At 46.6% G+C, this 22,713-nt stretch overlaps 1 protein-coding gene across 1 annotated transcript; it reads left to right on the forward strand.

Annotated features, from left to right (window-relative positions):
* Positions 1–1,282: 1,282 nt before the first annotated feature.
* On the forward strand, positions 1,283–3,360 carry LOC100283153 (3-hydroxybutyryl-CoA dehydratase). The gene is made up of 3 exons (NM_001156055.3): positions 1,283–1,817; positions 2,248–2,530; positions 3,030–3,360. The coding sequence occupies exons 1-3, from the start codon at positions 1,396–1,398 to the stop codon at positions 3,132–3,134; spliced, it is 810 nt and encodes a 269-aa protein (NP_001149527.2). The 5' UTR covers positions 1,283–1,395; the 3' UTR covers positions 3,135–3,360.
* Positions 3,361–22,713: the final 19,353 nt, after the last annotated feature.

A 22,713-nucleotide genomic window follows, 5' to 3' on the forward strand; every position in this document is an offset into this window, starting at 1 on the left:
ATTTAATGCAAAGGTGGCCTGACACCTTATCCTGACGCACGCCCTTCAGTCGACTGAGCCGAAGTGACCGCAGTCACTTCGCCGCTCCACTGACCAGCCCGACAAGAAGACAGCGTCGTCCGTGTCGCTCCGACTGCTGTGCCACTCGACAGAGTGAGGCTGACAGCGGCCAAGTCCGGCCTCGGGCGCCATAGGAAGCTCCGCCTCGCCCGACCCTAGGGCTCGGACTCGAGCTCGGCCCCGGAAGACGACGAACTCCGCCTCGCCCGACCCCAGGGCTCGGATTCGGCCTCGGCCCCGGAAGACGACGAACTCCGCCTCGCCCGAACCAGGGCTCGGACTCGGCCTCGGCCCCGGAAGACGACGAACTCCGCCTCGCCCGACCCCAGGGTTCGGACTCGGCCTCGGCCCCGGAAGACGACGAATTCCGCCTCGCCCGACCCGGGGCTCGGACTCGACCTCGACCACGGAAGACAGACTCGACCTCGACCTCGGAGGAGCCTCCGCCTTGCCCGACCCAGGGCTCGGACCGACCACGTCACAGTGGGAGCCATCATTACCCTACCCCTAGCTAGCTCAGGCTACGGGGAACAAGACCGGCGTCCCATCTGGCTCGCCCCGGTAAACAAGTAATGATGGTGCCCCGCGTGCTCCATAACGACGGCGGCTCTCATTCCCTTACGGAAGCAAGGAGACGTCAGCTAGGACTCGACAGCCCCGACAGCTGTCCTTCCGCCAGGCTCCAGCGCTCCTCCGACGGCCACGACATCTCATGAACAGGGTGCCAAAACCTCTCCGGCTGCCACGACGACATGTACTTAGGGCGCTAGCTCCTCTCTGCTAGACACGTTAGCACACTGCTACACCTCTCATTGTACACCTGGACCCTCTCCTTACGCCTATAAAAGGAAGGCCCAGGGCATTCGTAAGGAAGGTTGGCCGCGCGGGGGAACGGGACGGCGCGCATAAGCCTCTCGCTCCCTCCCACACGGACGCTTGTAACCCCCTACTGCAAGCGCACCTGACCTAGGCGCGGGACAAATACGAAGGCCACGGGTTTCCCCTTTTACGCCTGTCTCCCTCTGGTTTCCCCCCTTCGCGCTCCGTCTCACGCCGACCCATCTAGGCTGGGGCACGCGGCGACAATTTACTCGTCAGTCCAGGGACCTCCGGTGTCGAAACGCCGACACAGCGGGCGGTTAAGTGTAAAATTATCCACACTCCTGGTAGATTGGTTTATATTAAACACCGCTATATACTCCCTTAATTTTTATCGTTTATAATGTTGAACAGTCCCAATGCTTGTCTCACACGCTCAGATCCACAAGATACTACCCCAGAACCGCTACACCAAACCGAGACGCTAACCCAAACGGACAAACCCAATCAGACCGAATGGGCACCGCATCACCGGACTCCGGCGACCTTATCGAGGTGGGGCCGGCGAGGCCGGGATCTCCGGTAGCCGTGGTGACCATCAACCGGCCTTCGGCGCTCAACGCGCTGACGAAGCCCATGATGATCTCCATGGCGGCTGCGTTCCGGCGGCTGGGTGCCGACGACGCCGTGGCAGCGGTGGTGCTCGCGGGCCGCGGTCGCGCGTTCTGCTCCGGGGTGGACCTGACGGCGGCGGCGGAGGTGTTCAAGGGCGATGTGAAGGACGTCGCCACGGACCCCGTCGTGCAGATGGAGCTCTGCCGGAAGCCCATCGTCGGCGCCATCGCCGGGTTCGCCGTCACTGCCGGGTTCGAGATCGCCCTCGCCTGCGACATCCTCGTCGCTGGACGCTCCACCAAGTTCTTGGACACCCACGCCAAGTACGTCTATCATCCTCCACTTCATACAGATCACTGTATTGTCGAATCAGCTAGTGTTCTAACTTAGCTGCTCTTGCGACTAGGATGGTAATCAGAGTCACTCTGCGTTAGTTTACTCGATTATTAGTTTTCAGCTAGGCTGTAGCGAAAATTCGGCGTTTGGAACTTTGGGATACACGGAGGCTTGGTTGGAAAACTGAGCTTTCGGTGTTTTTATTTGGTAATTTTGTATAACACAAGATTGCCTGAACATAGTTCTACAGAAGCTGTGGTATTGCGCTTTTCAATTTTGGCCAGAGCACTGAAACACTACGTTTCTTCTCCATATCATCAGCCAATACATTTCCACTCCAATTTATTTATGCCGTTGCCTTCTAACCTGTTCACGTCATCTGCTGTGCTCTGATCAATATCCGGTCTTGTGATGTAGGTTTGGGATATTTCCTTCCTGGGGTCTTTCACAGAAGCTTTCTCGCATCATTGGGCCGAATAGAGCAAGGGAAGTGTCACTAACTTGCATGCCTGTTACTGCTGAAATGGCAGAGAGGTGGGGGCTTGTTAACCACGTCGTGGATGATAATGAGGTGCTGAGTAAGGCGATAGAGGTTGCTGAGGCTATTGTGAGGAACAACCGCAACTTAGTTGTATTGTACAAATCGGTTATAAATGATGGATTTAAGCTGGATTTGGAGCATGCTCAAGCACTTGAGAAGGTTCGTGCCTGTACATTTTGCGGTACATTTTACTTGCATGTTAACGTCTTTTTTTTAATAAAACTATCAAGTTTAGCTGATCTTGTGTGGTAGTTTGACTATAAATGCGTTATATCATTGGAAAACTATGGGTGCTCCTTAGGAAATGTTCATCTAATATCCTCAGGGACCTTAACAACGGACACTTCAATTCTCTATTGGTGATTCCGCACAAAAAAATCGTTCTGAATATTTGTTTTTACTGGTCGTTGGTTGATCCTGAAAAGCCAAGTGTATCTAGGGGTGGTAATGGATCGTGATCTAAATGCTAAATTTTAGTTCAAAAATGAATAGAAATAATATCGATCCTAATCCGATTCGATCCTTAAATCTTATAGTTTAAAATTGAGAGCCCATTGTCACCCTAGTGTCTCTGCCGTTCTGCTGTGTGTCGGTTTCATCGACGAGACTAACATTCAGAAAATGCATAAGCTCATCTCTTTACCGTTCCAATTTTCAGGAAAGAGGTCACAACTATTACAATGGAATGACAAAGGAACAGTTCACGAATATGCAGAAATTCATCCAGGGCCGGAGTTCTAAGAAAACACCATCAAAGCTGTAGGTTGCTGGTGACATTTTCTGTGGTCCGTGTACGATGTACAGCTACTGAAAGCGTGTTCAGTAGTCTGAAAAATAAAGATGTCGGTGTGGCAATATATACAGTTACCGTCTTCTCATACTTTTACGTAAGTTTATGTTTATTTACCGTCTGATTGGTTGGTTGCATCGTCTCGTCCTAGATCACTGTGTGCATTGACTTTATTTGAATATTTGTTTGGTTGCCTGTATATCTGGAGCATGAGTTCCACGAGTGGATGCAAAATAAATCATTTTGAGACCCTTTGATTGCATCCACTCATATGCCAAAAATACTCGTTTCCGGTCAGCCTGGATCGGGCGAGCGTGGGTGCGCTCGTCCAGCTAACCAATCAGCCGGTAACTGATCAATGATCGCGACCTTGCAAACACGTGTGTAGTTAGCTACCAACATGTATTGCTTTCTCTTTTCTGATGCTAAAAGTATATTACTACATCTATTCTCAAATATTTGAGCTAGTTCATTTTGAACTAAATCGCGACAAGGAAAAAGAAGAGTATCTTCCTTGTCTCCCACGTTCCACAAGCGGTGTAATAAGTTGGCTGGTATTGTTGAGCTGTACTCTTCTTACGAGGTAGTGTTTGGTTCTAAGGTTAGGTAGAACTGAGCTGCTTCATTTTAGTATATAGGATGTTTGGTTTCATTCTATATAGAAATATAGGTTTGATTCTATATAGAAATATAGAAACGAGCCGTTCCAAAGATAAAATATATTTCCAATATATTGTATGTCTAGGCTCTCAAAACCCGACTGAACATGCGCTCGTGAGTCCAATTGTCATGTTCGGGCGCACATACACCAGGCTTCGCCGATCCAGGGACGTGCGCAGGAGCGCGCCAAACAGCTGGCCGACGCTGAGAAGGAAAGAGTATCAGCGCATGGCTGAGGAGGAAAGAAAGGGAAGGAAAGAGTAGCAGCGCAAGAAGGAAACAAAGAATAAGGAAACAAAGATTAGGGAAAGAAAGGAGCCCAAGAAGGAAACAAAGAATAAGAAAACAAATATTAGCTTGCTATTTTAGTCCTAGATTAGAGGAGCCTACTGCTTTGGTCGGTTGGGCCTGAAGCTATTTATATCTTGTAACCGTATTCAGTCTTTAAGCACAAGTTAAACCAATCTCACCTCTCTCTCTTCTCAAACCGTGAGCCAGGGGGCATAACCCGGTGAGCGTGTTAGCGGCACGGGGGCATAACCCTGCCGGAGTTATCATGGAGCGAGAGTACGAGCTCCGGAGTAGAGGTCCAGCATCCCAGCCGAACACTGCTCTTGACAACCTGGTATCAACGTCACGTCGATCCTTCCGATCCACCGCCGCTGCATCCCAACCCGCAGCGCCACCACCAACCCCTCCACCGTCACCACCACCCTCGGTCGCGTCCCCCTCTGTGCATCCGGCCATGGCTGACGAAGAGCTAAGCCTCGCTGACGTTGTCAAAATGTTGAAGACCCTGTCCGCCGATGTGGCGGGCCTCAAGGCAAAGGTGGCCTCGTCGTCAGACGCTGACAGCTGTCCCGACGGCCAGCACCACACCAATCGGCCGCCCAGGTTACAGAAGCTGGATTTTCCCCGATATGACGGCAAGACGGATCCGCTGTTGTTCATCAATCGGTGCGAATCCTATTTCCGCCAGCAGCGCACCATGCCGGAGGAGAAGGTATGGATGGCCTCCTACAACTTGGAAGACATTTCCCAGTTCTGGTTTATCCAACTCCAAGAAGATGAAGGCACGCCTCCTTGGGGGCAATTCATGGAGCTTCTCAACCTGCGATTCGGGCCGACCGTGCGTTCGGCGCCGTTGTTCGAGCTCTCCGAATGTCGTCGTACAGGGACCGTCGAGGAGTACTCCAACAGGTTCTAGGCACTCCTTCCGCGCGCAGGGCACCTTGATCAAGAGCAAAGGGTGCAGCTCTACACCGGCGGTCTACTGCCCCCGCTTAGCCACTAGGTGCGCGTCCACGCACCGGCATCACTCGCGACTGCCATGAGTTTGGCTCGCCAACTGGAGCTGGTAGAGCTGGATCGCCTCAACCAGGCGGCCCCCAGGGCGGCGGCACGGGTGTTTCTGCCGGCGCCCGTTCCACGACAGGCGGCACTCGCGGTGGCCGTACTTCCAGTGCCCACGCAGCCAGCGTTGCCCGCTCCAAAGGCGCAGCTGGCCCTTCCAGCATCGCCGACCAGAGAGGGGGGACAAGCCACCAAGCGCCTCTCGATGGAGGAGCAGGCGGAACGGCGCCGTCTCGGCCTTTGCTATAATTGCAATGAGCCATATTTGCGGGGCCACAACAGGGTGTGTCACCGCATTTTCTTCATCGATGGCTTCGAACTCGCTGAGTCCGAGGCGAGCGAGGAGGCACCTGTGTTCTCTCTACACGCCGTTGCCGGGGTGGCTGTCGCCAGCACCATCCAACTCCGCGTACATGTGGGGTCGGCGGCCTTCACCGCGCTCGTCGACACCGGCTCCACACACAGCTTCATCGGGGAGACCGCGGCCCAGCGCGCGGGGATGCCCGTTCAGACGCGCCCTCGCCTAACAACCACAGTGGCCAACGGGGAGCGCATCTCTTGCCCGGGCGTCCTTCGTCAGGCGTCGGTCGTCATCGATGGGCTGGAATTCCGCGTCGACCTCTACGTCATGCCCTTGGCGGGCTATGATATCGTCCTCGGCACCAACTGGATGGCCCCATTGGGGGACATCGTCTAGAACATCACGGCATGCACCATGGCCTTCAAGCATGTGGGGTGGGACGTAAGTTGGCGCGGCACTGCACCTCCGCAAACTCCCCGCCTTCATGCGGCCACTCCAGTGACCGAGCCCCTTCTCGATGAGCTGCTGGACGCCTTCGAGGACGTCTTCGCGGCACCGTCCGGTCTGCCGCCGACCCGGGGGCGCGCACACCACATCACTCTCAAGCCCGGCTCGGCCCCCGTGGCAGTTAGGCCATATCGCTATCGAGCCGCGCACAAGGATGAGCTGGAACGGCAGTGCGCGGCTATGATAGAGCAGGGCATCATGCGGCGCAGCGACTCCACCTTCTCCTCCCTGGTACTCCTCGTCAAGAAGCTGGACGGCTCGTGGCGTTTCTGCGTTGACTACCGCGCGCTGAATGCCATCACGGTGAAGGATGCTTACCCCATTCCTGTCGTCGATGAGCTCCTGGATGAAGAACATATTATTCGCGAATGCCCCAAGAAGCGTCTAGACCAACTAAAGAAGAAGACGGTGAAGCAAGACCCAAACAATAATCCAGAAGACCAACCAGTTATAAGTACGATGATGAAGATCACTTGATTTGTAGTCATTGCGGAGCAAAGAAACAATAAGTTCCTTAAGTTTAGAAGAGTTAAAGTGTGAACCAAGAACCTACGAGTAACCATATAGCACCATTGCTTTCTTGCTAGCCTTCCCTAATCTCGAGGACGAGATTCTTTTTAAGAGGGATAGATTTTGTAACACCCTAAATCTAGCAACTGCAAACAACCCTATTTGAACTATTAAATTTCAGTAGAAAGGAAAAATATTTATGTTTTCAAATAAGGAAACCTTGATATATATAATTTGAAGAATTTCTTGAATAGATAAAATTTAATCAAGTCTTTGAAGCATTCATGCTGGAGCATAAATTTTGGTTGAATTGATTTGCCAATACAATTCTTGATTTAATCATATGAAGGAAATCTCGTTTTATAAAATAATAATAATAAATTATTAATATATTACCATTGCAATATGTATTTTATTATGTTAATAACTTTTAAATAATAGTGCTTGCAAAAGCTCCATTTTTATTAACCTTTCTTTTGGTGAAGATCTTTTATTTAAAAGAGAAATCTTACTAAAACAATATTCTTCTACAAAACAAATATTTACTTGTGTTAATATTATTTTGGGAGTTCTTCCTGCAGTGTATATGTCGGTACCCTGAATCAGGGGTACCCTTTACTACAGTATGAAGACGCGGTGCACGTACGGCGTTCCCTAGCCGCACGGTGAAGCAGCACCCGACCCCACCACGTGGACGGCTCAAGGGGCACCACGTGGCGAGAAAAACTGATACATCCCAGGATGTATCAGTTGGGCCGGACCTCTGCGAGGGAGCATCAGACCCCTGTACGCACAACCCGGACCCCCGATTACGGCCCGGGACTCCCAAGTAAGTATGCTGGGTCACTTGGATGGGGTCCAGATCCCTCCGAGTAAGGTCCAGGCTACAACGAGGTCCCGGGACAGGGGAGACCCTGGCATAAGCAAGGGTCCGGTGCTGACACGTGTCAGGCCTTATCCTGTGCGCTTGCACTCCCCGCTCAGGCGGAGACCCGCTGCTGCCGCGTGGCTTGTAGCCCATGACATAAGCCAGCGAGCGGAGCCTGACGTAAGGTCTCTAGGCCGCACGGTCTCTGCATTTATTGCCGAGAGGACACGCCGCTTGTCCACCCTGCTAACAGGTGATGTGCCCCCTCAGCATTTAATGTGTCCTGTCCACTCCACTGGTAGGCGGCGTCAGGGCCATCTTGCAGACGGCGCACCTGTCCAGTCCATTGTCAAACAGTGCGCCCGTGCCACGCGGTGCACTGTGTCCATCATCCCTTATACGAGAAGCTTCCCCTGCACGCCGATATTATGCAGATCTCAGACGTCAGGGCATAAGAAGATTGCCCCAGCAGCAAATAGGAGTAGCGCCAAGTACTACATCTGTTATGTTCCTGGGCCCACATGTCGGGGCTCAGTATCCTTGTGCATGCCCCCTTGGCTATAAAAGGGGAGGCATGCAACGTTACAAAACAGGCTCTCGGAGACCTGAGACAGACCCAAAAAACACTCAAGATTCCACAGCAATCCAACACACAGTGGAGTAGGGTATTACGCTCCGGCAGTCCGAACCACTCTAAACTCTCGCGTGTTCATGTGCTCGGTGACCGTTTAGCAGGATAGGCAAAACGCTTAAGCCCCCTCGTCATCTTAGGATTAAGGGCGGGTGCACTCTGCCACCCGACCAGAGAATTCCCTCTCCGACAGTGTATATATATATATATTCTAAATATATTAAAAAAGGAAAAGAACAAACCCTAATCTACCCTGGCTGAATTTGGCCCATTTGGCCCAGCAAGCAAGCCGCCTCCCTCCCCTGCACGGCCGCCGTCGACACCTGCTCTCTCCTCTCTTCTCTCCCCTTCCCTCTGCTCTCACCCGCCCGTAGGACCGCGCATCCAGCCGGCCGAGCGCCCCTGCCCAAGACTGCACCGCCGTGCGCGCCCGACCAGGACCCAGATCGATGCTCCCTGCACGCTCCAGCCCGACGACCGGTCGGACCCGACTGACGAGCCGCCCAGCCGCGCCACCGACCCGTCCAGCCGTCGACCGAAGCCCAGGCGCGCCAACCGAAGCAGCGCGTCCGACCGCGCCAGAAGACGTGCACCGAGCGCCCGATCGAAGCCGCCACCCGCGCCGTTCGCGTGAATGGAGCCGTTTCTTTGGCGTTAATGGAGCTTTAACACGTCCGTTTCTCCCCATTACTCCCTCTCCTCCATGAATGCCATTCATGACCGCCATGAAGCACTCCGGCCGCCCCTCTCCCTCCCTAGCCGACCTCTCCCCTTCCCTCCCAACCTCTATAAATTGGACGCCGAGTTCCTCTCTTCTCCCTCCGACAACCGAGCTCGCCCCTCTCTCACTCCCTTCTCGTTCTCTCCCTCGCCGCCGGAGCTCACCGTCGTCGCCGGAGTTCGTGGAGACTCGCCGGAGTTCATACTCACCGCCCACGCAGCACCCCGGCCGAACCTCGCGCTCGTTCCCTTGACCGTCGTTCATCCATGTGCATGAACGAGAACCCAACCAAGGTTGAAGACAACCCACTGATTTATTTTCTAAATCATGTTTTGAATCTTGCGATTTATCGTTGTAATATTGATGCGATTTGGCGATTCACGTGTATGATTTTAGAGATTCGATATATACGTGTAACCAAAATCAAACCCCGCGATAACGCTTTAATATGTGTATGATTTTATAATTTTAATCAGTACAGTCACTATTCACTACCGCGGTGATTTTCATACTAGAAAACGTTTACAAATTTGATTTCGCTTTTGTGTGTGGAACGATAATTGTTAGTAGTATTTTAAGTGTAAACTTATTTGCATGAAGAAATACTAGGCCACGTAGTTCCGGTCAAATGAAAATATAGATGTTACTAGTCATAATAAAAGTATTCATAAGTATAGCACTTAATTACTTAGAATTAGTAAAATATTTATTTATGTCATAATAACCATGAATATGTTATTAAAAGTCCCATTTAGTAATTTACAATTAATTTTTAGTATATTAAATTCAGAAGAATTATAAATAAACAATTTCTAGTTATACGTATAAATTCTATTTAGAAAAGAAAGGAGAAAACGGAAAGAGTATAATTTATAATAATGTTAAAATGACTTAATTAGGTGCTCATACTTTTCTAATAAAAAATTGATAGCATGTTGATAAACATAGGTTTCTTACTAAAGAAGTAGATAATTTGTTTCTAATTTTAAAATGACCTTTTTAATAGATAACATGTTTTTGATTTAACCAGGTTCATTATAGATGTTTAAGTGTAGCCGTATTAAATAGAAACTTAAAAGAATATGTAGACATATGTTTCTTAATAAAAATAGAAAATAAACATATGTCTAATTAATAGATTATTTACAATTTATTAATTAAAAGATAACAAGGGTCATTGCTTTTATAAACTAAAATGATAGAATTGATGTTCATATCTTTAAAATGATGACCTATCGATTTGAATGTAGTTTTCTCAACAAATATAGATTTAGTGTTTTCCTAATAGAACGATAATTATTTATTATCCCTTCACATAAAACTCATTTAGTCTCATGTTTAAGTATCCATAATTATATGCTTTACAATAGAAACGTGTCATATAACTTTTCTAATAATGATATAATGGCTTAATTAAGTGCTCACACCGTCATAACTAAAATGATAGTTAATAATATACCAATGAATATAGTATTCATATCTAGGTCATATGTTCCTAAACTGAAGGTAAAGATAAGTAATAGATTAATTATGTTTTCTCATAATCTAGTTAATTAGATTTATATTTCAATTTGTTCACAACTGGTTATACAGGCTTAATAAAAATAGAGGCTAGTGTTTTCTTAAGCAAAAGTAAAGATAATTAATTGTTTCATTATCTCTCCTAAAAATCAATTATACCATGTATTTTCTTAATGAAAATAAATATAACTATTTGTTTAATGATCTTTTCACATAAAACCTGTTTAGGCTTATATCCTAAGGTCTTTTCAAATAGATGTTTTATTATATGTTCCATAAGGCTTCATAAATTAATAATGTATTTCATAACGCATTAATCTTAGATATATAACATATGTCTTCTCTAAAAAATTAAAAAGTTTTAATATTGTTATAACATGTTTTAACATCCTATAAACCCTTAATCTTAGACATATCACATATGACATTTTATAAAAGATTAAATTGGTGAACCTAATATTTGTATATTTTAATTAAGATACTCTTAAGCTCATGTCTTGTTTAATAAAGTATAGATCACACATTTTTGAAAAGAATACCTTTTTATTATAACCCTTGTGTGTAATGTTTTTGAAAAACGAACGTTCTTTTCGTTAGGCTTTCTTTTAGCTTTACGTATGGTGAATGTTGTATGTTATTGAGTTGTGTTTGTTTCTTCTTATTTGTTTGTGTGATATTCAGTGATTGATCAAATAGTTGAGAATCAAGTGCTATTCCGTGGAAGAACCTCAAATTTTCAATAAGCAAGGCAAGTGGACTTCTCCCTCTGCATACTCTATTTGATCCCAAACAATTCATTTAATAAAGTTTATTCTTTGATATATATGCATAATTTGATGGGTTACCTATTCAGATACACCTAACCTTTCCAACCTTATTCCTTGTTAACCTGGGTTTTGATCTAATCAAGTAGCTATGTTATTGCTACAACTTTAACTTTATGCTGGTACTCCTACTGATGATATCAATGTTCCAAATGGTAAGTTACATTATTGTTGTTAATCTGATGATTAAGCAAGATCATACTGTGATAATTGGAACATAGAGTGACCACCCGGGAAAACAGTGCAACCACGAGTGTTATCATGGCTCTGGCTTTGGTAATTAGATTTATATGCTTAGTGCCTAGCAACCTTACCTGAAATATGGGCAAGAGGGGGAGCGGTGGTGGTGGCAGCCCACGTTAACATGAGGACGTATTCTTGGCTAAGGTACCTCACCCATGGGGCCTCCACCATCGACTTAGAAACCTTAGCAGGTTGCTTTGTATTAAGTGTATTCTATGAAAGCCTCATAGTGGATCCCTAGCCACTCACCTCGGAAGTGTTTACAGGTTTTGGCCGACCCAGGCTAGAGGGGATACACGGCTTGTGGGTAAAGTTGTACCACCTCTACAGAGTGTAAAACTGATATATCAGCCCTGCTCACGGTTATGAGCAGCCTGGACTCCTCACATGATAATTGAACTTGAAGATGGAAATAAATCGAGATCCGATGATCTGCCAATGATTTGCTTAAGTGGTTTCACTTAAGTGTTTTTGATATACTCTTGTACCTTTGTTTAATGGGAATACTTGGGATTCACACTTATTAGTAAGACATGTGTTGTTAATAAAATGTTGACCAACTAAAATGCTTACTGCTCAACCTTAGCCTCACCTTGTTAAACTTGCATTAGTTTTCCCCCACTTGCTGAGCCCCGACCATAAGTGAGCTCACCCTTGCTTAAATTTTGATCAGAAGTTTGCAGATGAAGTTATGATGCTGAGCTCCATGGATGCTAGTCTAGTGATACCCCCGGTCATCTTCCTGTGGATGGATGTCCTTGTTTTGCTGTACTTTGATGAATAAAGGTTAAGACATTATGTCTGTTCGAAGTGTAATATATTAATAAAATCCTCATTTACGCTTTTATGCATTGTTCTTTTGATATATTACACTTGTGACGTCAACATATGTGTGGAATTAGATCTGGCACACATATGCTATGCACCCGGCTCTGCCCCTTGGAAACGGGTGTGACAACTGCTGGCCATCTCTGGCCCGCGCTTTGACTTCATTGACCGCCTACGCCAGGCCCAGCTCGAGCACCCAGCCCTGGTGGCCATGCACCCCGAGATTGTCGCCGGGACCCAACCTACGACCTGTACCATTGTCGATGGTATGGTGTTGTTCGGGGGTAGGCTGTACATCCCGCCCGCCTCGCCGCTGCTATCAGCGATACTACGAGCGGTCCATGAGGATGGCCACGAGGGCGTTCAGCGCACCCTGCAGCGTCTCCGACGTGATTTCCACTTCCCTAACATGAAGGAGTTGGTGCAGGATTGGGTGCGGTCATGTGCAGTCTGCCAGCGATACAAATCCGAGCACCTCCACCCGGCGGGCCTCTTGATGCCACTACCGGTGCCACAGGGTGTGTGGACGGACTCGCGCTTGACTTTGTGGAGGCCTTGCCACGCGTTCGCGGGAAGTCTGTGATCCTCACGGTGGTGGATCGCCTGAGCAAGTATTGCCACTTCATCCCCTTGGCACATCCCTACTCCGCAGAGTCCGTCGCCTAAGCATTCTTCGTCGAAGTCGTCCGCCTCCATGGGGTCCCACAGTCCATGGTCTCCGACAAGGACCCTGTCTTCACGTCTCTATTTTGGCAGGAGCTTATGCGGCTAATGGGTACCAAACTCCACATGACGACGACGTTCCATCCTCAGTCGAACGGACAGTCCGAGTCGGCCAACCGCGTCATCATCATGTACCTAAGGTGTCTTACGGGCGATCGGCCACGAGAATGGCTCTGATGGCTGCCGTGGGCGGAGTACTTGTTCAACACCGCCTACCAATCCTCGCTACAGGACACACCATTCCTCGTCGTCTACGGGCGCGACCCACCGTCGCTCCGCTCTTATGAGCCGGGCGACACCAGGCTACCGACTGTCGCCAAGTCCATGGCGGAGCGTGAGGAGTTCTTGGCCGACGTGCAGGGCCACTTGGAGCAGACACAGGCCACCCAGAAGCTGTTCTATGACCGCAATCACCGTGCGGTTAGCTACCAAGTGGGTGACTGGGCACTTCTTCGTCTTCGACAGCGCTCGGCCTCTTTGCTGCCCCAGGCCGCCGCCGGCAAGGTCAAGCCCCGTTTTTGTGGACCGTATCGCGGCACCGAGCTCATCAATGACGTCGTTGTTTGGCTCGCCCTGCCAGCCGGCGCCCGCATCCATGACGTGTTCCACGTAGGACTGCTAAAGAAATTTCAGGGAGAGCCACCTGCAGCAACACCACCGCTGCCTCCTCTACGACATGGAGCCATCGACCCCGAACCGGCGCTCACAGTGCGCTATCGCGTCATCGGTGGTGTGCCCCAAGCCCTCATATAGTGGCAAGGCGCTATAGCTGCATCGGCTACAAGGGAAGACACGACGACATTCCGCGCTAAGTACCTGGCATTCCAGCTCAAGGACGAGCTGATTCTCGGCTAGGAGGGAGATGTCATGTTCGGGCGCACGTACACCAGGCACCGTCGAGCCAGGGACGTGCGCCGTGCGCAGGAGCGCGCCAAACAGCTGGCCGACGCTGAGAAGGAAAGAGTATCAGCGCATGGCTGAGGAGGAAAGAAAGGGAAGGAAAGAGTAGCAGCGCAAGAAGGAAACAAAGAATAAGGAAACACATATTAGGGAAGGAAAGCAGCGCAAGAAGGAAACAAAGAATAAGGAAACAAAGATTAGCTTGCTATTTTAGTCCTAGATTAGAGGAGCCTGCTGCTTTGGTCGGTTGGGCCTGAGGCTATTTATATCTTGTAACTGTACTCAGTCTTTAAGCATAAGTTAAACCAATCTCACCTCTCTCTTCTCAAACCGTGAGCCAGGGGGCATAACCCGGTGAGCGTGTCAGCGGGACGGGGGCATAACCCTGCCGGAGTTATCATGGAGCGAGAGTACGAGCTCCGGAGTAGAGGTCCGGCATCCCTGCTGAACACTGCTCTTGACACCAATGCTTCTGTTTGTGTTCGTCTCCTAGGTACGCACCTCTCTCTCCTCGCTCATCTTCCTTCCCTCCCGGGGATGGTCGCCGCCGGTAGGCCATAGCTGCACTCAAGGTCCCCACACGCTCTCCTGCCACCAATGGAGGTCCCCATGGTGAATCTTGTATCACTTACGCATCCCGTTCACGATCTCCCCATGGATGATGTCCGCCTTGCCACCTTCCGTGGCTTCCCCCACACGTGTCGCCACCTTTCGTGGCTTCCCCCTTACGCGCCACCGGCGTGACGGCGACAGCAATGATGTCGCGAGTGCCATGGCTGCCCTCCTCGGTTGATATATTGGTGCACCCCTATCTACGCCGTCGTCGAGAACAACGACATCCATGATCAGGTCATGGACTTCGCACCTGATGTCAACGCCATGATTGGTGTTTGTCAACTCCAACATCCTCCACCCCTACGGTTGCATGGTCCTGCTCGTCATGTACGTCTACCAGCCCGCACACCTATTCTAGAACCAAACAAAGAAACAGAGTCCAACACATAACAAAGTCGTTCTATTCTTATAATCTAGAATAAAGCCACTCTGTCCAATTAGACTTTAGAACCAAACACTACCTTAATCATATTAGTGCTCCCATACAATAAAACATTCTGGTGCATTCAATCAAAATCCAACGGTGAAAACCGTGACTAAAATTAAAAATGGTTACATCTTATTATAATAGGACTGATGGAGTATCACAAAGCCGGCGCTAATACCTAACTAAAAATGGTCGGCTGGGTAATCATTTTTTAGAAAATCATGACTAATGGCTAAATTAAACATGATATGTGAAAACCATAAGAACAACAATTTGCATAGCCTACACTTAACCTTATGTTTGTCTAAGATATTAAGGTTAGTTGTAGTTGAGATAGCTGTGATAATGGTTCAACACTAATAATAGATTAGCAGTCCAATTTTTTGAAATTCGTTGTCTCTCCTAAAGAACATCTATCTGGTAGATGGTGTCTATTTCTTAAATTTTGTTTTCTAAACCAACTTCTCTTTTATATTTATCGAGACAATTAATTTCAGGTTTATTTAGCATGTTTTTGCGATTTCTACCAAGTTACTAAAATCCAAAGCCGTATCAAACAACCCTAAACTACCAATTTAAATTTCCCAAGGATCAAATCAAAGAGAAAAAACAAAAAAAACAAAATTGACTCGGTCAATGGTTATTTGGACCACAAAAATATGAAAAGGATTTAGTTAATTATGTTTTAATCAAGTTTTGAGAAACGAGATTTAGATAGGTCGTTTTTGTTAATATATGCCTTTTCGGTTTTGTGGAAACACTAGAGTTTGTTGTGCGATCTAAAGTCCAAATTGTTAAGTAACCCTAGTTAGGGTTACATACCGACTTTGCCTCTGAGGGTCTCACGTCTCTATATAAGAAACTTATACACCCTCTCCTAATACAGAGAAGAGAAAGAGACCAGAGGCCCAACCCTATATCATCTGTTTCGTGTGTTACTCAGTCGTGCTTCTGGAAAAGGATACGAGTCTTCCACGACTTCTCGCGCCTAATCCGCTGATGGGAGGAGGGATCGGATCTGGTGATTCGTGATGACGTAGTTCTCAACACGTTATCAGCACGCTCTACCTCGACGTTGTTGCGAGATCAGATCTGCATCAACTCTTCGTCAAGCCGGCAGGTCACCGGCCTAGCCGAACTGTCCTACGCGATAGACTTCGATTTTCCCTCTACGCAATGGAACGATATGTTTTTTATCTACTGTTCGTGGGGATCTCGCCTAGATGAACGCTCCCATCTTCAATCTCCCCGGCTCCACACTCTCCTGCTTGTCCCGGTGGGGATCTCGCCCCCGCTCCACCATCTCCAGTAGAGATCGACTCGGACTCCCCGCACCGCTGGAGGTCGCGCCCGCGCCGCGCCCGAAGCGTCTGCGTCGGGCCGCTCCTGGCCGGGGGCTATGCTAGCAGCCACCTGCTGTAAGTACTGCAAGCGTGTGAGAGCGCGATGGTCTCGCCTCTCATCCTGGTGCGGAGCAGCGGAGGACGAGTTGCAGAAGCCCGAGAAGGTTGAGATGCGGTTTTTCTGGAACCTCAGAGATGTCGCGAGTGGAGGCGGACGCATATCCGTTTTTTGTGACATTTACGAAAAAACGGCTATGGAATCGTCATGCAGAGGCAGCTTGCATGGCCACATGCAGCAACGTCCGACTGAAAAAAATTCTCCCATATGTGGCACACACGCCCAGTCGCATCGGCCTGGAGCCCATTTGCGCCTCCATCGCGTGTAGGCTCGTCTCTGCAGGGCCTTATCCTAAGGCACAACTACGTGCGCGTCACATGTGGCTTGCGTTTCAAGGGAAGAAGAAAAAAAGTCAAGCACACTGCATGCATGCTCCCGCCCATAAACGGAAGAAATAGTGTGGTGATCTAATCTGCAGTTTTTCTCATAAATTCATGTTGAATTCATCAACTTTAGTACAATTTTAATATGTATATTCAGCAGTTTTTCTCTCAAATAGAATAAAGCATGTTTTATGTTCCAATTTCTACCTTTATTAATTATTTACTATGTTAAATAATAAGTAGAGAATACATGATTAAATATGGGAACCGATTTGACTATGCTCATGCATTAATTTTGGTATATATTTTTCTGCTTTTATTTCTCATAGCAAATACTTAGCAGAAAATTATTAAAATGCATGTAAAGTCTATATTGTGTATACTTAAATCGCACTAAATAATTATATTGAGCTTTTGGACTCACGTTAAGAGATTAAATGATATAGTGGGTATTCACACGCGTCAATCAAGCTGCGTTGTTAATCGGTCGAGTTATGGCATTGGCTGAGCATTGGTTGTGCCCTAGCAACACAACGCAGTATTTGTGTCATACGAACTTGGTTGCGTTATGTGATTGCTATATCGCACTCTCACTTAGTCGGATCACTCCCGTTGAGTCGGACCGCCATCGCCGAGTCGCGTATTTTTCACATGCCCTGTAGGCACTGTCCGTCTGCCATGATCATCGAGCCACAATTGCGCCTATTGTGCACGTTGCATGGACTTATCGTGTACCCCGATTACCGAGCCACAATTGTGCCTGTTGCGCTTATTACAAAGGCTTGCTATGCTCCCGTAGCACTGATGGTTGCACACGCGTTGACACCAGATATACTAGAGCATGTACTCGCATGGATTGTGGTGGGTTGTTCAAGGTCCTGAAGTCACATTATGCGCAACCTTCGTAAACAATTTTGTATTCGCTCTATATTTTGTTCGATTGTGTTGTGTGGCATCATATATTTATATATATCTCCAAGTGGCCATAACAACTATATCAAATCTGGGAAATTAAATCGAAATACAATAAAACACGGATAAGTTAAATCTCTGCTCTCTCCTCATGCATAAAATTTTACCCGAAGTAACATGAAGAAATTCAATATTAATGCATGAAAGCCTTTTTGGCACAGAAGACGTCACAAATTGAGATTTTATTAGTAAGCAATATGACCTTACCAAATGAATAAAGACTAGAAATTTTAGTCATATATTGCCCAACCAGTTGTTGATACATTGCTTTTTTGTCACTGAACGACATGAAGCAAACTCTGAGATAAAAGGACATATAACCTCTAGCAACATGAAGTTGCGCGTATATCGAAAGGTTATTCTGAGAAAATTTTCACTACGTTAGTGTGAAAAACTATTGTGTGTTCCTGTCGAACTACTTTACTTGTCCTATCTAGGACCTCTATGCTTGTTTTGCATACATCTCTCAGAATTGTAAATACTTATAGCAGTTGAATTGACTTAGGATAGTCTTTTGACTGGTATGGTATACTTTTAAGCCAATTGGTAAAGGTCAGTCCTGAATGGACATATACCTGAAGTTTATGTAGCAGAACTATATTGGATTCCACCCTTTAACATGCTTACTGCTGGGGACTTGTTCTCAAATGCTATGAATTAAGAACAAGGCAACATAAAATGTTAAATATTAATGCCCTTCGTCCACTGAAACAATGAACTTCGGACGAAGGCCATGAGCAAGATATCACGAAGGTCATACCTTCGTGATTAGTTATAAAACAATGTAGGATAAAGTATATAAAAAATATGAAACATAAGGGAATGATATATCAAAAACACATAAGATTATTCACATATTTTATTAAACAAACCTAAATATTAAAACATAATATTTAGGTACATTTATACCTTCGCCTTGGCAGAAAACAGTAATTCCATCGTAATGTACCAGCGATTACAAGATTGCGTGAACAGTACATGGGTACTATTCACCTATTTATAGGCACAGGGCGCAGCCTGTGTATAATTACATTTATGCCCTTTACAATCAACTATAATAATTACACAAAATATCATGGGTCTTTAGGTCATTTCATTTTTAAGTCGGTTCACCCCTTCGTCTTGAGACATGTCACTGTGCCGAAGCTTTATAGGTGATAGCTTCGGTACTGCTTTTGAGAGGATCTGCCGAAGGTGTTTCTTTCTTTAGGATCTTCGGCTACGAAGCATACCCCCAACAGTAGCCCCTTCATGGTGCTAGATCGTTTTTCGTAACGAGCTTGATCCGTGAAAAAATCTTTTAGGCTTCGGGATGCCGAAGATCCGAAAACACCTTCCCTGAGCTCATTGACGAGAAACGATTAAAATAATCCGTGCGCGAGGTGGTCCCATCTTGCAGCAGTTACGCGCGCCCTGGTGATTCACCTTCTCGGACTTTGTGGCCCACCGTTCAGTGAGTGCGGGTGGTTGTTTGTCCGGTGCGGAAGACCTTGACGATTCACCTTCCCACCTGCGGCACTATATAAACAGACGGGTAGGTGTGAAGTTACCACAGTATTCATTGCTATTGCACTGTTTTGCTGCCAAAATATTGACCAAAGCCAAAGCTTGCTTACTGCATCCGAAGCTATTTGTTTTACTCAAACTTCGTAACAAGAAAGAGCTTCGGCAAAGTTTAAAAATTTTCAACTTCATTCGAAAAACAAGAAATTCAATCATCAGATGGCCAGAGTACGTTCAACAGCTAGGGTTACTCGCGACGGAGAGGAAGCCGAAGGTGCCGAAACTGCTCCAATTTCTGAAGTGATGCAGTGTTCAGGGCTGGTGGTATCGGAGGATGCACCTGCCACTAAAGCTGAGAAGGCTGATGCTGAGGAAGTTGAGTCAGAAGATGATTACAGCGCAGTGCCAACTAAACCCAACCACCTGGAGTTTGGGAAATCCACCATTTCCGAAGATGACATGTCGAAGCTGATGATATTGGGCTATTTCAGTGAAGCGAAGAAGGAGCTGGTTCGTTTCGGCGGGGAGGATATTACTCCGAAGCCAGGAAAGGATGAAGTAGTGGTCTTCAAAAGCTTCTTTAAAGCTGGTTTAAGATTTCCTTTAAACAAGATGATTGCTGATGTTTTGAAGAAATTTGGGATCTATCTTCACCAGCTAACTCCTAACGCTATCGTTAGGCTTAGCGTTTATATCTGGGCCCTCCGAAGCCAGGGGGTGGAACCATTTGCCGAAGGTTTCTGCCATGTGCACGAGCTTCATTATCAGACAAAAGCTAGAGGAGATGGGCTGCATGAAAACTTTGGCTGCTACAATTTTGCCTATCGCAAGATTACAAAATTTCCAGTAATCAGTTATCGTAGCAAGTGGCCAGCTGGCTGGAAGTCTGAATGGTTTTACGTCGAAGTTGACGAAGAAAAGGAGAAGCTGGTCCAAAGTCCACTAGAACTGATCTTCGGATAGGCCAGACCCCAATGCAACATGACACCAGGGAGTCCAAGCCAAATTGCCCTGGCTAAATTTCAAGTTATTGCGGAGCATATCAGCACTAGGGACTTAGTGCAAGAATTCTTGGCTTTTAGAGTGTTCCCAACTTCGAAAGAGTGGGACATGCCGAAGCTTGAGGGAGAAAACAAAGAAGGGGGAACTTATTCAGTTACCTTATCATTATAAATTCAAGAAATATTTCAAAGTGCCTTACCAAGAGTGGTTGGACATGATTGAAGTAATGTGCAATGAAATTCTCGGTAATTACTCTAAAAAAGAAGATCAACTAAGGACTGCAGCCTTCGGCACCCGTCCGAAGCGAAGGTTGAACCGAGTAATGGATGCTCTGGACTTTGAGTATCCCGACTACGAGCGGCTAGACAAGGATGCCAAAGGGCGGAAGAGAAAGAGAGTGGCTGGTGCTCTTAATAAAGACGATGAGGAACAATTGAAAAAGAAAAAGCTGAAGCCTGAGCCGAAAACAGATGCTTCGAAGAAGAGAAAAGCTACAGCTCCGAAGCAGAAGGCAATTGATGAAGAAGAAGAAACTGCTGCAACACCCTCTACCACCGACGTGGAGGAAATTTTAAAGGTAATGACTGAATCTTTGCCTGTCAAGCTAAGTCCACTGGGGCCACATCTGACGAAGCTTTTTCAGAAGGAAAAGGAGCTCGCAAAAACGAAGAAGGCAGCTAGGCCGAAAAAACAAAGAATCATTACAGTGATGGAAGTCATTGAAGGGACACCACCACAAGCTTCAGCTCCGAAGGCACAAGCTGTTGAGGGCACAACAGCTACCGAAGATGCACCTTCAGAAGCTACAGCTGCCGAAGCTGCCACAGCCGAAGATATTCACTTAGAAAGCACAATTGCTGATATTGATAAGATACTGCTAGACATGGCCGCAGAAGAAGCTGCTGCAGCCACCGAAGAGACTACGGCCCTAGAGCCCAAGAAGAAGAAAGAAATAGCCGAAGACACTTTGGAAGATGAAATTTTTAACTTTCAAAACTTAGTTGGACAAGAGCTGACAAAGGCTGAAAAAGAAGAGCTAAAAGAGTATGTCATATCTTGCGGATATCGGCCGGGGGCACTTCTCTTCGGTGGTGTCGATGACGAAAAGTTGAGTTGTGTCCGGGATCACACTGGAGCGAAGGTTATTAGTACTCTATCAAAGAGTATTGGTTTCCCGAAGCTCGAGACAGACATTAGCCGCTACCGACGACAGCACATCGTCGGTAGTTTATTCTATTTCAATTTCAAGGTAAACTTTTCTTTAACTTTTATTATTTTAAATAATGAAGATGTTTTATAACGAAGGTTGTTTGTGCGCAGAGTATGCTTTTGAGTAAAGCTTTGAAAATGCAGCAAGATTTGGAAGATAAAAAACACGAAGTTATAATTGAGAGTTTAGAAAGCAAAATAAAAGACCAATCAACTGCTCTTGAAAAGAAGGACTTCGAGCTTCAGACAACCGAAGGCTTATTGGCAGAAGCTGAAGCTAAAATAGCAGAATTAAATACGAAGCTTCTCTCCCAGTCAGAAGGCTTTGAACAAGAAAAGCAGAAGCTTAATGCAAAATTTGAGGCCGAGGTCCAGAAAAGTTCAGATTTGCAAAAATCATTGACAAGGCTTCAAAACAAATGTCTGGAGTTCAGTAATCGATGTATACAACGACTGAAGCAGGTCTTCTATTCGGTTGGTGTCAGCAGCGAGAAATTTAATCCTTCGACTGAAGACCTGTCAGGGGCCTTCGAACACATCGAAGGTGAAATTGATGACCTTGATGAAGTTATAGCTGGACATGGTGACTTCTGTGCCCTGGTAGCTTCTCGGGGCACAGCTGTCGCCTTCCTAAAATCTGGCTGCGAACATGGAAAGGTTGTCAATAGACCCAATTTCAGTTTATCACCAGCAGATCTAGATAATATTCCCAACCTTGCCCGAAGCATAGCAAATAGATTTATAAAACTGGTATGGACAAAGGGTGGACGAAGCATAGCTGGTGATGAAGCTCGGAGTCATCTTAAGCCGGTAACAAAATTATACCTTATGCTTACCTCTTCCTTCAAACTTGAATCTTCCTTACAATACTTTAATATATACAGGATGACGAAGCCGACGAAGCGGAAGAGTAAGAAGACGAAGCCGAAGCTTAACGTATGATGAAGCCGAAGCCGAAGCCAAAGCTCAATGGATACTAAGGAGCTTGAATAGATAACTGTAGAAAAAACTCTAAGAACTCTTGTAATAACCTTTGTAAAGAATAATGTAATTAAATTTTACTCTGAACTTTGTCCATACCTTGTAATATATTCTTACCTTTCCGTCAATGTATAAAGTGCTTCGGTGTGAACGAACTTAGCATTTTTGAGCCGAAGGCGAAAAACACCTTCCCTTCTTTTCGTACACAGTGAAGCATAAAATTGCTTCTTTTTCTTTTTGCCGAAGCCTTAACTTTAGAGCCGAAGCAACTGCCTGTGTTATGATGATGATGATCCTATGTATGTCTAAAAGAATGTTTATGAATACAAATGTATGATGTAATGTATCGTGCAAATGAATGTCCAGACACACGCATACGAAGTTACAACCATAGCCTTCATTCCCTTAGGAATAACCAGTCTCTTTGCCGTTTATTTTTCGGCTTCACCGCTTATTTTTCGGTGTATCA

Source organism: Zea mays, chromosome 1 (assembly GCF_902167145.1).
Source record: "Zea mays cultivar B73 chromosome 1, Zm-B73-REFERENCE-NAM-5.0, whole genome shotgun sequence".
Classification (NCBI taxonomy): domain Eukaryota; kingdom Viridiplantae; phylum Streptophyta; class Magnoliopsida; order Poales; family Poaceae; genus Zea; species Zea mays.